Below are 13,136 nucleotides of genomic sequence, written 5' to 3'. Positions count from 1 at the left end.
TTCTTTACAGCTTGTTTCTTTATTCAGTAAACATCTAGTTACAAGTTTCACAAATTAAAAAAGTGGGGGAGCTGATTGAAGAGGGGTCGGGGGGCCCATAGGCTGATCCAGCTTTAGTTCTGCTCCTCCCTTCTCCAACGCACACATCCTTCTGCTTCTCCACAGATGCACCAAGGAGCAGCAGGGGAATTGAAGCCTCTGTCCCGCTGAGGGGACTGACAGGGGGTTCTAGCAGAATTCCCTCATATTCCTTTCATAGGGGACTAAACACAACTTCAGAACCAGCCCAACCCAGCACAGAAAGAGTGTAAAGGATGGAAGAGGCAAGGTGGCAGCTCCTCATGCCCAGCACTACTGGCAGAAAGAACAGAGCCAAGGGACAGCAGAGAGGGAACGGGCCATTAATGTGTTCCTTGCACATCAGTGAGATTCCCCATGCCCCACTGCAGCACCCACATGGGGTGAAAAAGAGCAATGCAGAAGATTAGTTGCTTTGTTTCAATTCTTAAGTGGGAGGGAGGTTAATACTAAATTTGAGGAGGGTCCAAGTGGTGCTTTGAAGGGGCTTCAGAGTTTCACTGTCTGTACCTGGGAGGAAAGGAAACAGAAGACATAAAAAGAGTAAGTGGTGACTAGAAAGCAAAAGACAGATAAAGACATGTTTAAACCTGATGTCTAGACATCAAAAAAAAGGGGAAAATGTCCCCTTTCAAGCAGTAGATCACATCCTAGTGAGCCCTATCCAAAGCACAGGAGAGCAGACACCAGCTCTTACTTATATTTCAAACTGGACAGACAGCAAATGGTTTCTAAGTTCTATACAATGACAATATAAACACTCCACAGATTGCAATCCTACATCTTGTCATACTATTTCAGCCATCAGTTCAAGCTGACACCACAGCTCTTTTGCTCATGACAAAGTTGACTTAAACAGCTTCCATCTTCCCATTCAGCACAACATCTTCTCAAAAGTCGCACCTTCCCCTGCTCTCCCAAAGTGGGGAAACCCCTTTGCAACTGAAGCTTCAAAATAATGTAAGATTAATGCGAAGAAAAAAAAATAACCCTGTGTCTAAGAGGCAGCCAGGCAGCGGAAGACAAGGAAGGAACTTGTTAAGACTTACAAGGGCGTGTAGGTAGATTTGGGGGTGGCCATGCTGCACCCCCCACAAGGTCTGCTCCGAGTTCACCAGTCGTACCGGCGGGACTGTCTGGAGGGAGAGTCCTCAGGGCCCTGGATGGCGAGACGAGTCCCTTCAGCCCGCCGGGCGCCGCTGCCTTCGTGACGCCGGTACTCCAGGCCCCGCTGCGGCCGGAACCGCGATGTCTCCCGCCGCCACTCGTCATCAAACGCGGCTGCGTCACCTGCAGGGAGACAGCAAGCTCGGGTGGGGATGAGCAGGTGGGGAAGCGGCGCCTGGCTTTGCTGGGAGGAGGACACGGGCACTACTCACTTTCATCCATGTTGATGTAGTCCTGCCTCTCCTCCTGGTCGCCTGTGCGATGATTCCGGGACCGCTGCATGATGTGGGCCCTCTCCCTGATGTGGTGTCCGATCGACATCTGCTCCAAGCCGCTGTCCGAGTCCCTTACGGTTCGTCTTGTCTCACGGATCTGGGGGCAGATTCCCACGTGGGATCAACATTTTCATTCCTTCTCCCAGCCCCCTAAGGCACTCTGATTCCTGCCTCCAGTATTCCAGCCAATTTGCACTGCCACCACTCCCAGGATGTCAGAGGCAATGTTATGAGGAGGGAAGAATGGATTCCCCACTGCCAGCACTTCCCATTTCCTCCCAGGGGCCCTTGGCACGGTTCAGTGAGTCACAAGAGCACAATGTGCTCCTCCAACTGCAGCTGCCTGCAAAGCCAAAGTGCTGCGGGTGGCCACCCACAAAGCCACCAAACGACGCCCACCCTGCCACAGCAAAGGCAGCAGCCTCCTCCTTACCCCGCCAGGTGCTGAACGCATCTCTGAGGTCTCCTGATAGACTTTGGGCCCATCACCCAGGTTGGAATAAGAGATGACGGTTGAGGAGGTAAACGTCTGGCAGTTAGCACCACTTGTCATATGCTCCTGCACGAAGGGATGGGGAATGGTGGAAAGAAGGGATGGGAGGGAAGAAGAGATGGCATTTAATTCTCTCTATACAGTGAAGTACAAAGAAGTTACTATAGGAAGAAAAGAATCCCCATGGATCCATTTTTCTGGAGAATACATCTTCCTGTTAAATTAATACTTATTTCTTGCTAAACAAGTCCACCCCCACACTTCCTTCCTCACCCCTCTCCTCTCCCTGCACTCAAGAAGAAGCTCTGTCACTGACTCCAGGCAATAAAGCAAAGCTTACAGCCTCTGCCACCTTGGCAGGCGTGGCTCAGTCCATCCCAAGCTGCAGAGTAAGATGAGAGGCATTAGGGGGATGGCAGAAGCACCCTCAGCACTCTCCCCAATACAGAAGGGTTCATGGAGGGTTCTTACCATGTTTCCAATCATGTCGTTCATCATCCCAAACATATCTATAAAGCCACCTGCCTGATTAAAAGGAAAACAGAACACAGGTGTAGTCAGTCTGGGAAGAGACATGAGGAAAGAACAACAAACTGTCTGCAAAAAACCTGCTGCCCAAAAAGAAAAACCTTGATTTTTTTTCACGTTCTTTCAGTAGCACAGAAAAACAAAACAAAACAAAAAAAACCACCAGAATTTGGGGTTGCTCTTCTCTCCATTCTCTCAGGTTGTATTGCCCAATGTTCTGGTAAAGGTTTTTTTTTAGTTTGCATCCAACTGCCAATGCACTGTGGTTTGTGAGCCTGGGGACTCAGCAAAGTTAGGAGAAGAAATCTCAGCATATGTACTAACAGTGATCTTAAGAAAGTTTCCACTGATTGTTTTCTTTCTGGCATAACAACAAATTTGCTTATTTTCCCCTACAAACACCTGCCTTTTCCATCCTGTAAACTTGAATGCTGCAGTAACACCCTGGGCCAGCAGGTCTCACAGGTTAATTGTGCAATATGTAAACAAAATTACAATGTCAGTTCAAACTTGCTGATTTCTCTTTTTTTTGTTTCCTCGAGTAGCCTGTTCTCGTTTCCAGCAGAGCAGTACTCACACAAAATGTTATTATACTTTGAAGTCTATGTGTTTGTAGTCTTATTAATCCTCCTCTGAGCTACAAAAATTCTGGGACGCAAAAGTCTCTTTCATTGAGGCAATTCTGCAGAGTAAGACAGCTCAAGTTGCTGGATCTGGAATAACCTATTTCCACTGTATTATTTTGGTGGAAGACCGAGATCAGCATGCCCTGAGCGTGGTGTTCTCACGTACACACAGCCATTCTCATTCCAGCCCTGCTCACCTGAAGTATTCTGCTGGCTTCTCCAGCCACTGCCACCACTGGCAAAGGAGGTGCAATAATCCCCTCTGCCTACTGATGGCCAAGTCCTTTCCTTGCAGCCTCACAGCTCCTCCATTACTGCAGCTTCTTTTCAGACATATGAGGTTATTAAGGGACTACCTGCTCTTCCCAGATATTAACTGTCCCAATTCCCATGAAATATTGTGCTATAACAGCTTTATGGCTTTTCTCTGGTCAAGGTGCAAATACAACTTCCCAATATATACAGAGACTCTCTGTTCAAAAACAGCTCACGGACAGGATTAAAACATTAGAGGGGAAACAAGGTAAAGGCCTGAAGTCATAAAGCAACTCAATGAGAGGTCCAAGAGAAACCAGATGCTTCCAGTTTCAGTTCAATTCCCTCTTCCCTATTCCATTTGCTATAAATCTAAAGCTCATCCTGGTCTCCTCAGACATTCCCATCCTCCCTACCTGGTAGGATAGCTGGCCATGCTCACAGATGGCTACATTTTAGCACTGGTTGCACACAGTGCTGATGAATCTCAGTATGGAGCCACTACTTGGAAAGCCTCTAATCTGACCCAGAAAAACAGAGAACTTACCATGCCGAGCATCCCAAAGGGTGAAACAGCTCCTGCCTGCCAGGAGAACAGAAAAACAGAACAGAGAATGACTTTGCAACGGCCAAACACTAGATCCTCATCAGAACACACTAATCCTTCACAGAAACAAAACTGGGAACACTCAGGCTCTACAAACAGATCAAGAAAGCGCCCCATGGATTCCTGGGGGTTCAACCATATCACCCCTAACAAGCCAGACATGAGGTGATGCTCCTAAATTTCTCCCCACTGTATGAATTCACATCCTTGAGACACAACACACATTCATCCCTTTCCTCCCATCCAACCTAGAAGACAGTTGCATTCAACACATTAATGTAATAGAGGTGAGGGTAGAGAGAAGGACCAGAACACCACTGCCTAAGAGGTTTATTCTGCACCCACCACCTGTGTGGAGGAGACGGGGGTGCCCAACCCAGGAAAGGTGGGAGACAGAAACTGACAGATCAGTTTGAGCAATTCCAGCCTGTGCTCAGCCCCTCTGTTACCTGCATCCTGCGGCCAGGCTGGCGAGCCCCAGGCGTGGTGCCATCCGTGATGCCGAGGAGCGGCCCGAAGCCGAAACTCCCGGACAGCATGCGGTTCATGTGCTGCCGGTGGATGGCAAAGGGATCCCTTGGGGAGAGGTGGAGAACAATGCTGAGGACAAAGGCCCATATAACCCACTCCTCCCAGCCCTGAGTTTTTCTTACACAACTGGACATCCCTTCCCAAGCTGAAAATTCAGAATCCTGAGAAGTCTGTGTTGTCTATGGTGATTCCTGGGCCTGGAAGGGACCTCTGGATCCCATCACATTTCTTGTGATAGAAGGTTTCATACCACAGAAGCCCTCTCAGGTACTAATTTCTGTCTGCTCAGAAGCAGGTTAGTGTTCTGCTTCCAGTACTGCTCTGGAGCCAAGTATGGCCAAGGCCACTCCAGAACCCCACTGGTCTAATGTCTTTTGTAGGGAGGTGCACAAAGACCTTCCTTGCTGCAAAGTGAGAGCTACACTTAATGGCATCAGGGAGTGGGAGATCCTACATACCATCCTCTCACCCCTCCATGCACATGAACACAAAACAGTGAAATGCAAGACTGCAACCTCCAGAATGGACTGCATGGCCTGACACCCCTCTGCCCCCCAGGTGTTGAGACCACATACAGCTTTTCCAGATTTGAGGGAGAAAGGGAACAATCACTGGGGTTCCTAACTGGTTTTCCCCTTTTTTGCAGCCTCCACTTTGAAGGCTGCATGCATTCACACACATTGGTGAAGCAAGAGGAGGAAAAGGAAGGTAAGGATAAACAGTCTTAGAATACAGTGGCCACAATTAAAAACTTCTGGGAAATACCATAGCTTTTTTCCTGCACATCCTTTAGTCTGCAATTATCCCTCTTGAGCATTAATGACCTCTGCAGCACAGACTATTCCAGAGATCACAGAAGTACCCACTACAAACCAATACTTTTCTGTCTCTACTGGAAATGCTTCCCATAATAAAAGCTAGACTCATACCTGCCACATTAATGAGAACACACCGTCATTCGATGACTAACTGGGACATCAAGGTCTCCTCTCCTGCTAATTTGCTCACAGCTGATAAAATTCTTGCTTACTACTGATTTCATAAGCAAAAAATGCACTATTCTCCTACATGCATAAGTTTCACCGCATTTCTAGTAGCGTCTCATTTAACATAATCAAATTCTTCCTGTATTACAGTCTATTCCTTATCCACTTTGGCAAGGGCTGCCAACTTAGTGTCACTGCCAAAATTTATCAATAGCATCCAATTTCTGTACTGAGGACGGAAACAAAAATATTCAGTGAAAGGAATCCCAGGAAGAGTTCTTGGGACCTTTGTTAGATTTCAATACTCGTGTTTCAAAACTACTCGTTGTCTTCTCTTCACTTTGTTCCTCACAACTTGTCAACTGCTTCAGCAGCCTTGTCCAGCTCCATTAATGACTTCCTGCGCAGTACAGCAACAAACACTGGACAGAGCAGCAGATTTTATCTATCTCAACTGCAACCCTATTTTGCATAAAAAAAAAAGAAAAAAAAAATCCCTGCGCAAAGAAAAAGATTAGTTATTCCAGTCCTCTCTTCCTCTCAGACAGCTGCGATGCCTTTTGGCCTACTTTATTACGCTTTCCTCCAAGACCACGCTCCAATATCGCAGGAACGAGACCGACGCGATCGCTGTTCTTGGCCGCGCTGCCCCTCCGGAGGATGTTTGTGTTTGTCCCCAGACAGCTGCGCTGCAGCGGCGCTCTCCGGGCCCGGCCGGCCTCTGCCCGCCCGGTGGGACGCGGGGGCAGCGCGCACCTCCCCGGGCACGATCCGTGCCGCAGCCCTCCCTCCTTCCCTCGCCCCCTGCCGCCGATCGCCCCGCAGGATGCCCACCCCGACTCACATGGCGAACATGGGGTCCTCCGGCTCGCCATCCCTCATCAGCCGGAACATGCTTCCCTCGCTCGGGGGCGGCCTCTGCGGAGGGGAGAGGGCGGTGAGCGCAGCCGGGGCTGAGGGCGGGGAGGGGCGGAGCGGCGGAACCCGCCCCCCCGCCAGCCCGGGCAGGTGATGGCAGCGCTCCCCCCGCCCCCGATCCCGGTCCCGGCCCGCCCGCCGCCCCCCTGCCCAGCCGCGCCCCAGCCCAGCCGCGCCTGCCGGTGTCGGCGGTCCCGGTTCGGCGCAGCCCGAGCCCCCGGGCCGCTCACGCCTCCGCGCCCATCGCGCCCCGGACCGCGCTGCCTCCGCCCCGCCCGCGCCGCGCATGCGCGCCCGCCCCGGGGGAGGACGGGCGAGGCGGGGCCGCGCGGCACAGCGCCCCCTGGCGCCCCCGCGGGCGGCGCCCCCCGCCCGCTCCTCCCGCCGGGCAGCCCGGGAGTGGGAATGGCGGGATGCGGTGATAACAGAGGGACCGCCGGGCGGGCCCCATCGCCCCGCACAGCTTCCTCACCGCGAGCAGCACGGGGGCAGGCACTGACCCCTTCTCTCTGTGGACCAGTGACAGGACTCGTGGGAATGGCATGAATCTGTGTCAGGGGAGGTCTGGGCCGGATATCAGGAATAGGTTTTTCACTTAGAGGGTAGCCGGGCACTGGGACAGTCTCCCCAGGAAAGCAGCCACAGCACCAAGCCTGACAGAGTTCAAGATGTGTTTGGACAACACTCTCAGGCACACGGTGTGACCCTTGGTAAACACTCCTGTGCAGGGCCAGGAGCTGGACTCGATGATCCTGATGGGTCCCTTCTAACTCAGAATATTCTGCGATTCTGTAGTAACCCCTGTGGCTCATGGCCAGTTGGCTCCTGGCCAGAGTCCACAGCGATGCCTGGCCACTGCAGAGGCAGCACTTATCCCAGGCTTCCTGCACGGCATGGGCACGTAGGAGGTACCTACAGAGCTGCGTGGCTGCGCTGAGCACATGGACAGCGTGTGCACGCAGTGCTCCGCCGGCAGAAGCAGAGAGGATACTTTGTAAGCCAGCTGTGGGTCATCACTGATCCAGGACAGCCAATGGCAATCACAGGCGACGTGTAGGTACTTGTGTGCACCTACAGCGGTGGGGGGGAATCTCCAAAAAGCAGGGGGATGACACCTTTGTCACCATCTCTGGGGAATGGTGGTTGCCTTCAGCTACCGCCAGCTCCGCTGGATTACAGGGAAGAGAACAGACTGACTCATCCCAGCTCTAGCTCAGGGCACGCTTCCTCAGTGGTGCTTCTGTTGACTCTTGCATCCGGCCCACCATGAGCAGGAGCCAGAGTGGACCCGTGCCAGAGGACTGGAAATAGCAGGTTGCAGGCAGTGGTTGAGAAATCAAGCTCCTGAGTTGTGGCAGGAGCAATGTCCTTGGATTTCGGAGTCTGACAGATGAAAATGACCCACTAGCATGCTTTACATGTGGAATGCATAGAGGACTTGGCAATACTTCTAGCTACAGCAGGTCTCAAAACTGCTTGGTATTGAGAAAGAAAACCTCTCACGGGAGGCCCGTGCCTGTGCACATGCAGAAGGACTCTTCAGAAGTCCCTTCTGTACACAGTAATTGCATTCTGTAACATAGTAATTGCATTCTGCAGAGGCTGAAACCAAAATGTCCAACAATAGGGGAACTGTCGACAGCACAATGGTGCAGGATCATGAGGTGGACACAAGTCCTATGGGCAGGGCACGAGCTAAGCAGGGCCAAACCTCTCAGAGGGAGGTTGTTCATAAGTGAGCTTCTGAAACAGCCTCCTGTCACCAGCTCAGAGCTCATCTGTGAGTGCTGAAGTTCACACAAAGCCCTTGTTGGCGCTGCCTCAGCCTCTCTGATGCTGCTTCTTGCAAACCTGAATCATCCTTCAGAGACCTCCAGTCTGGAAAGCTTTTCCTGTCTGGTGTGTTTTCCTTTCGCTCTGAGGCTCTCTTGGTGTTTGATTGGAGTGTGGAGTTGACCTCAGGTGTCAGGATGCAAAGGGAGGTAAAGAGCTTCTAGGGCAGAAATGTAAACATCTCTTTGGGTTTTTTTCTTTTTTTCTTTCTTCTTTTCCCCAGATCTGGGATGAAATAAATTGCTGTCCTCTTGATACCAGTGATCCTCCCACTCCTGCAATGTCCCAGAGATGGTAGGGCTCTCTCAGTTTTTCCAAATTATAAGTCAGGCATTGCTGCCTTCAAACACAGAGGGGAAAGAAACAGAAAAGAGTCTGGAACAAACACTGCTTTGCAGATCCTTTTTCTGTCCCTAATGCTGCTCCTCTGCAAGTGCAAACCAAGGGCTGAGTTTGTGAGACTGGGGGCTGACGCAGGGGCTCTCCCTGGGTATTTCTGCAGCCTTACACCTGATGGACACCTTACCAAAGGCTGCATGTCCAGGGCCATTGCCAGTCCAGCAAACCTTGAGGGAGCCTTGCTTGCAGAGAGTCATGCTGGTAGCAAACGCTGTGTGAAACCCTGGAAGGAGGAATTGGAACGGCAACCTTTCTGTGGAATGTGGACGAGGCTGCAGTTCTGAGGCATGCAGGATCTGATGCTGCAGTATTCCTAGGAGAGGTTTCTGCACAGCACTCACCACGTTATGCCCGATGTGCTCCAAGGGGATGGCCATTTGCTGGGTCACAATAACGAGCGACGTGGGGGTGTGAATGAAAAGCAAGGCTCCCATCTTGCTCTTCTCACACTCTCCATTCAGGCCGCTTCTCTTTTCACCATGAATAAAAACCATTATGTCTCTCCATTTCTTTTTTTTTTTTTTTTTTCCCTTTGAGCTGCCCAGGTTGTGCTGCGGGGAAGGCGGGGGGAGGGAGAAGAGGAGGGAGAAGGCGCTCGGCAGGCGGCCCGGAGGAGGTGAGCGAGGGCAGAGCGGAGAGCGATGAATGGCGCCGCTGCCCCGGGGCTCCATCTCGTCGCTGCCGCCGCCCGCGGCCCCCCGGCATCGCCGGCGCCCTCACGGCACAGCCGGCCCGGGACAGCAAACGGCATCACGTGGTGAAGGCAAACAAAGGGCACGGTGAGAAACCGGGCCCTGGTACCTGCTGCCGGCACCGACCGGGCATTCGGGCCAGAAAGGCAGGAACAGCTTCGTGACGCGCCCGAACGTTCAAGGGGCCCCGTGGACGCCTGGAAGACAAAGAAATCCTCGTTACCAGAAGTCAGAGCGACCCACAGCCATTTCCTCATTGGTTCCCTTCATCTGTGCCTCTTACGTAATCCTCACCCAACAACTAACTCTGACCTCAGATGAAGGGCACCCTGAGTAAAGGACAGCTCTGATTTGATCCTCAAATGTGACAATTCATATCTGGGATGCTACAGTCAGCTTGTGGTGGCTGCAGCTTGAGTTGTGTGGCAGCGATTACTTTCAGAATATTTTGCTCGTGTTAAGAGTGTGTCTGTCACACTGAGTGAGAACCACGACCTCCATCTGTGCTACGTTAGCAAAGAGAGGCTCACAAAAAATCACGATTGAAAACATCCCTCCCCTTTGCAGTCTTCTGACAGGCTGTGTCACCCCTCGTCATTCCCTTCTACTCCTCTTGCTTCCTTCTCCCTGTGTTACCTACCCTGCTCCCCAGCCCTCCTGCAGGGCTTATTTAAATACGCTGCCTCTCAGGAAGCCATTTCCCAATGCAAAGTTGGCCGGTGGTTGAATTCTTGGGTATTTCCTCTTAACTACGGTATACGGCATCGTGAAAGAAGAACAAAGCCGATTATCTGCCGGGATTTTTAATGGACACAGAACAGAAAGATGAACAGCGTGGGTTAAATATATAAATGCATTCAAACACATTCCCTCTGCACATTGAGATTTTGCTAGTTTTGCTGTAAGTGAAAGGACAGATGTTCTCCGTTTCTGGATTTATGTAAATCTAAGAAAATTTAATGCAAATACACATCCTTCTGCTCTTTTGTTATTCAGCAAACAGTTTGGAAGAGGTTTGGAACCACTTAGGAGTTAGCTGAGTAAATATAATTCTTAAAATATCCAGTTATTGTGTTTTGCTTTTGCTCAGAAAATGGCTCATAGTTACTTAGTTCAGCCTTCAAAATAAACACAGAAGTCACCATCCCCTCTGCCCCCATTAGAACACAGTGACATGACTAGCAAGGTAATAGACCAAAATGCATAAATAATTGCTTCAAGGTGCATTCACCCCACATTTTCTGGGAGCAGAAAAACAGATACCATGCATGAAAGCCCAATGGCATCTCAACCACGTGCTCACGTATGATGGCACACGCCTGCAAGCTCAATGCACGCCTCAATAGAAAGGTACCATACTTTCTACACTCACCAAAGTGAACGAATGTAACAGAAGGAAAATATCCCCTCTGTACACAAACAAGCATGTACTGCACCTAACCACACGCACACATCTACATAAACACCAACCGCAAACAGGGTATGACACCAAAATTGTGACACTGTATGGAGAAAACGACATTCCCATTGTTGTCTGGGCTACAGGCAGACACAGACAGTGTCTGTTCCGCACAATGATCTGTTATGCAACTTCTGCACCCCCCTCATTTTGTCTAAGGACATAAGTCCCCGAAAAGGATGGAATATATTCTGCTGAGTTGGCAAAGCAACTACAGACAAAGACTACAGAACATACTGAACAGGGACTGGCATCTGCAGAGCGCACAATGAGTGTACTTGCGTTTGCAACAAAGGGGAAAGCACAGATGGGAGAGAGGAGCAGAGAAAAGCTGCAGATCGATCTGGCAGGCGAAATGCAGAGTGGCACAGATTAGGTGGAGGAGCAGAAGTCACAGGGAAGAGCTAGGTGAGACAGTCAGTGGATACCCTCAGGGCTTGAGGGAAGCAGCTGCACACTAGAAGCCCATGGAATCTCACCAAAAGGAGCCAAAGGGCAAGAAGAGTCAGGATGCAGAAACAGGCAGGTCACAAGGAATGAAGAAGAGTTTCACGTTGGATTTAAGGGGAAAAGCACAGTTGATACAATCATGCAGGGCAAAATGGGACGTGAAAAACACAGGAGGGGATGTGAGATGAATTTTGTATGTAAGATACAGGATGTCATAAAGAGAAGCCAGGGAGAGAGCAATGGGAAGAGTGCTGCCAAGAACACAGCTAGGAGACAAATGCCAAGAAGCAGCAGATGAGGTAAAAATTGCAAAGGGGATGTGGTGGGGAGCGGGGAAGGGTCACTGTGAGGTTGTACACTGCAAGTGCTGGGGAGGGAAGGAGAGGTCGCTGCTGCCATGCCAGTTTGTAGTGCTGACCAAACAGCTCCATCCCACAGGTTGTTGGAAACAAGTTCTCCTTGCACAAACAGGTGTTTGTCTATTTACATCCATGGGTGCGCAGTCTGTGTCAACACAGAGCTTTGGGCACGGGAACATCTCTGAACATAATCCTTTGCTTTCTCCCCTCTAGGATGTTGTGTCAAGGCCTGTTTGTGCATTAATATGAAGATGTCTTTGCCAAGGGATATATGTCAACGTAATTTCGTGTTTTCAGTAGCTGAGTGTATAAAGGAAAAGGATAAAATCCTGGATTGGTAAGAACAGCTGTGCAATGGGCCATGCACCTTCTGACAAGCAGAAGCAGAGAGGAATAACATCTGGCTACTCTATAGATTTTAATTTTTTTTGGTCATATTTTTAGGTGTATATCTAGAAATTAAGATTTTCTTCTTGCAAAAGAGAAAGATGGAAGAGAGGTGCTTGAACCAAACCAGGGCTGGAATGCTGAGAGCAGCTAGACCTGAGAAATTGGCCAGATGGGTTTTGTGAAACAGTAGGGGAAGAAAAATTAGTGCATGCATTTTCATAATTTGGTTTATTTTGGTACTAGTCTAGATCTGTGCGTCTGAGTTACAGGACTGTTTTTTGGGGCAGGCACTTTGCACTGTGCGTAGCTGAGAAGAACGTTAATTAGTCAGATCATGAGAGAAGCAGCTGTAGCTGTGGAGGAGACGAGATGACAAGGTGGGGACCTTCTACCTCCCTGTCACACAGATTATGATTTATCCAATCTCTTTCATACTTTCCTTCAGGAGATAGGTACTCAGTGCCCTCTGTTCCACAAATACCAATGGCTTTTGCTGTTAAATGCTCAAAATGAGACACATTTGAGTAAACTCACGAGCACCAGCTCTAAATTCTGACTTTGCACAGCGGCTGAGTTTGTATCTGAAGGACAAGAAGGGCTCGTGTAGCTCAATACATTTTTCAACCAGATGGATTAATAACCTTGCCCTGTACCTGTGAGAATGACTGAGTACACATGTACATCCCTATGCGCTCATGTGCATGCTTAGTTCTGTATGTACGTAGGCCTACAAACACGTGCAGATTTATTTTCTTTTTTCTTTTGTACGAGCCTGTGACTAAGAGGGGGACAATACAAACCTTCTGGGGAGGTGAAGGGAATTTAGTCATCCCGGTCTACTCAAGCTGATAAACAACGGGCTGAAGCGCAGCTACAGGAACATCTGTTTCATTAGCAACAAATCCCTGCAGCTGCAAGTCACCACCTGCGGTTCTGCAGGAAGGACCTTCGGCTAAAGGGAGACTCGGAGTTGGGCGGTGATGCTTCCCAGCCCGGAGGGAGGCACCGGCAGAGCGTCTGCCAGAGTCCGAGTTCGAGGCGGGCGGACAGCAGGGGTCAGTGTTGCACGCCGTGCGCTGCCCGGCCGGCG

At 50.3% G+C, this 13,136-nt stretch overlaps 1 protein-coding gene across 4 annotated transcripts; it reads right to left on the bottom strand.

Moving 5' to 3' along the window:
* On the bottom strand, window positions 1-12,955 carry MLF2 (myeloid leukemia factor 2). Of its 4 annotated transcripts, XM_066175442.1 has the most exons (11): window positions 12,847-12,955; window positions 10,029-10,179; window positions 9,498-9,585; window positions 6,391-6,464; window positions 4,479-4,605; window positions 3,970-4,005; window positions 2,485-2,538; window positions 1,954-2,079; window positions 1,458-1,617; window positions 1,128-1,368; window positions 1-588 (listed from the first exon to the last, which is right to left on the bottom strand). In XM_066175442.1, exons 3-10 carry the CDS (start codon window positions 9,519-9,521, stop codon window positions 1,190-1,192), a joined length of 780 nt encoding a protein of 259 aa, XP_066031539.1. In that variant the 5' UTR covers window positions 9,522-9,585; window positions 10,029-10,179; window positions 12,847-12,955; the 3' UTR covers window positions 1-588; window positions 1,128-1,189. The 4 variants fall into 4 exon arrangements, with proteins under 4 accessions (XP_066031539.1, XP_066031538.1, XP_066031537.1 ...); XM_066175441.1 differs by lacking the exon at window positions 12,847-12,955 and having other exon boundaries at window positions 10,029-10,395; XM_066175440.1 differs by lacking the exons at window positions 9,498-9,585; window positions 10,029-10,179; window positions 12,847-12,955 and adding an exon at window positions 6,645-6,730.
* Between the last annotated feature and the right edge of the window lie 181 nt (window positions 12,956-13,136).

This window comes from Chamaea fasciata, unplaced genomic scaffold (assembly GCF_029207755.1).
Source record: "Chamaea fasciata isolate MVZ Bird 193981 ecotype frontalis unplaced genomic scaffold, bChaFas1.0.hap1 SCAF_2, whole genome shotgun sequence".
Taxonomy (NCBI): Eukaryota; Metazoa; Chordata; class Aves; order Passeriformes; family Sylviidae; genus Chamaea; species Chamaea fasciata.
This window is presented reverse-complemented; position numbering and strand designations above follow the sequence as displayed.

Coding starts and splice junctions, on each gene's coding strand:
- MLF2 (XM_066175442.1), bottom strand. CDS start 9,521: ATGCCCGGTCGGTGCCGGCAGCAG. Junction 4,606..6,390: donor GAGGACCCCATGTTCGCCAT/GTGAGTCGGGGT, acceptor CCTCTCCCCAAG/GGATCCCTTTGCCATCCACC. Junction 4,006..4,478: donor AGCCTGGCCGCAGGATGCAG/GTAACAGAGGGG, acceptor TTCTCCTGGCAG/GCAGGAGCTGTTTCACCCTT.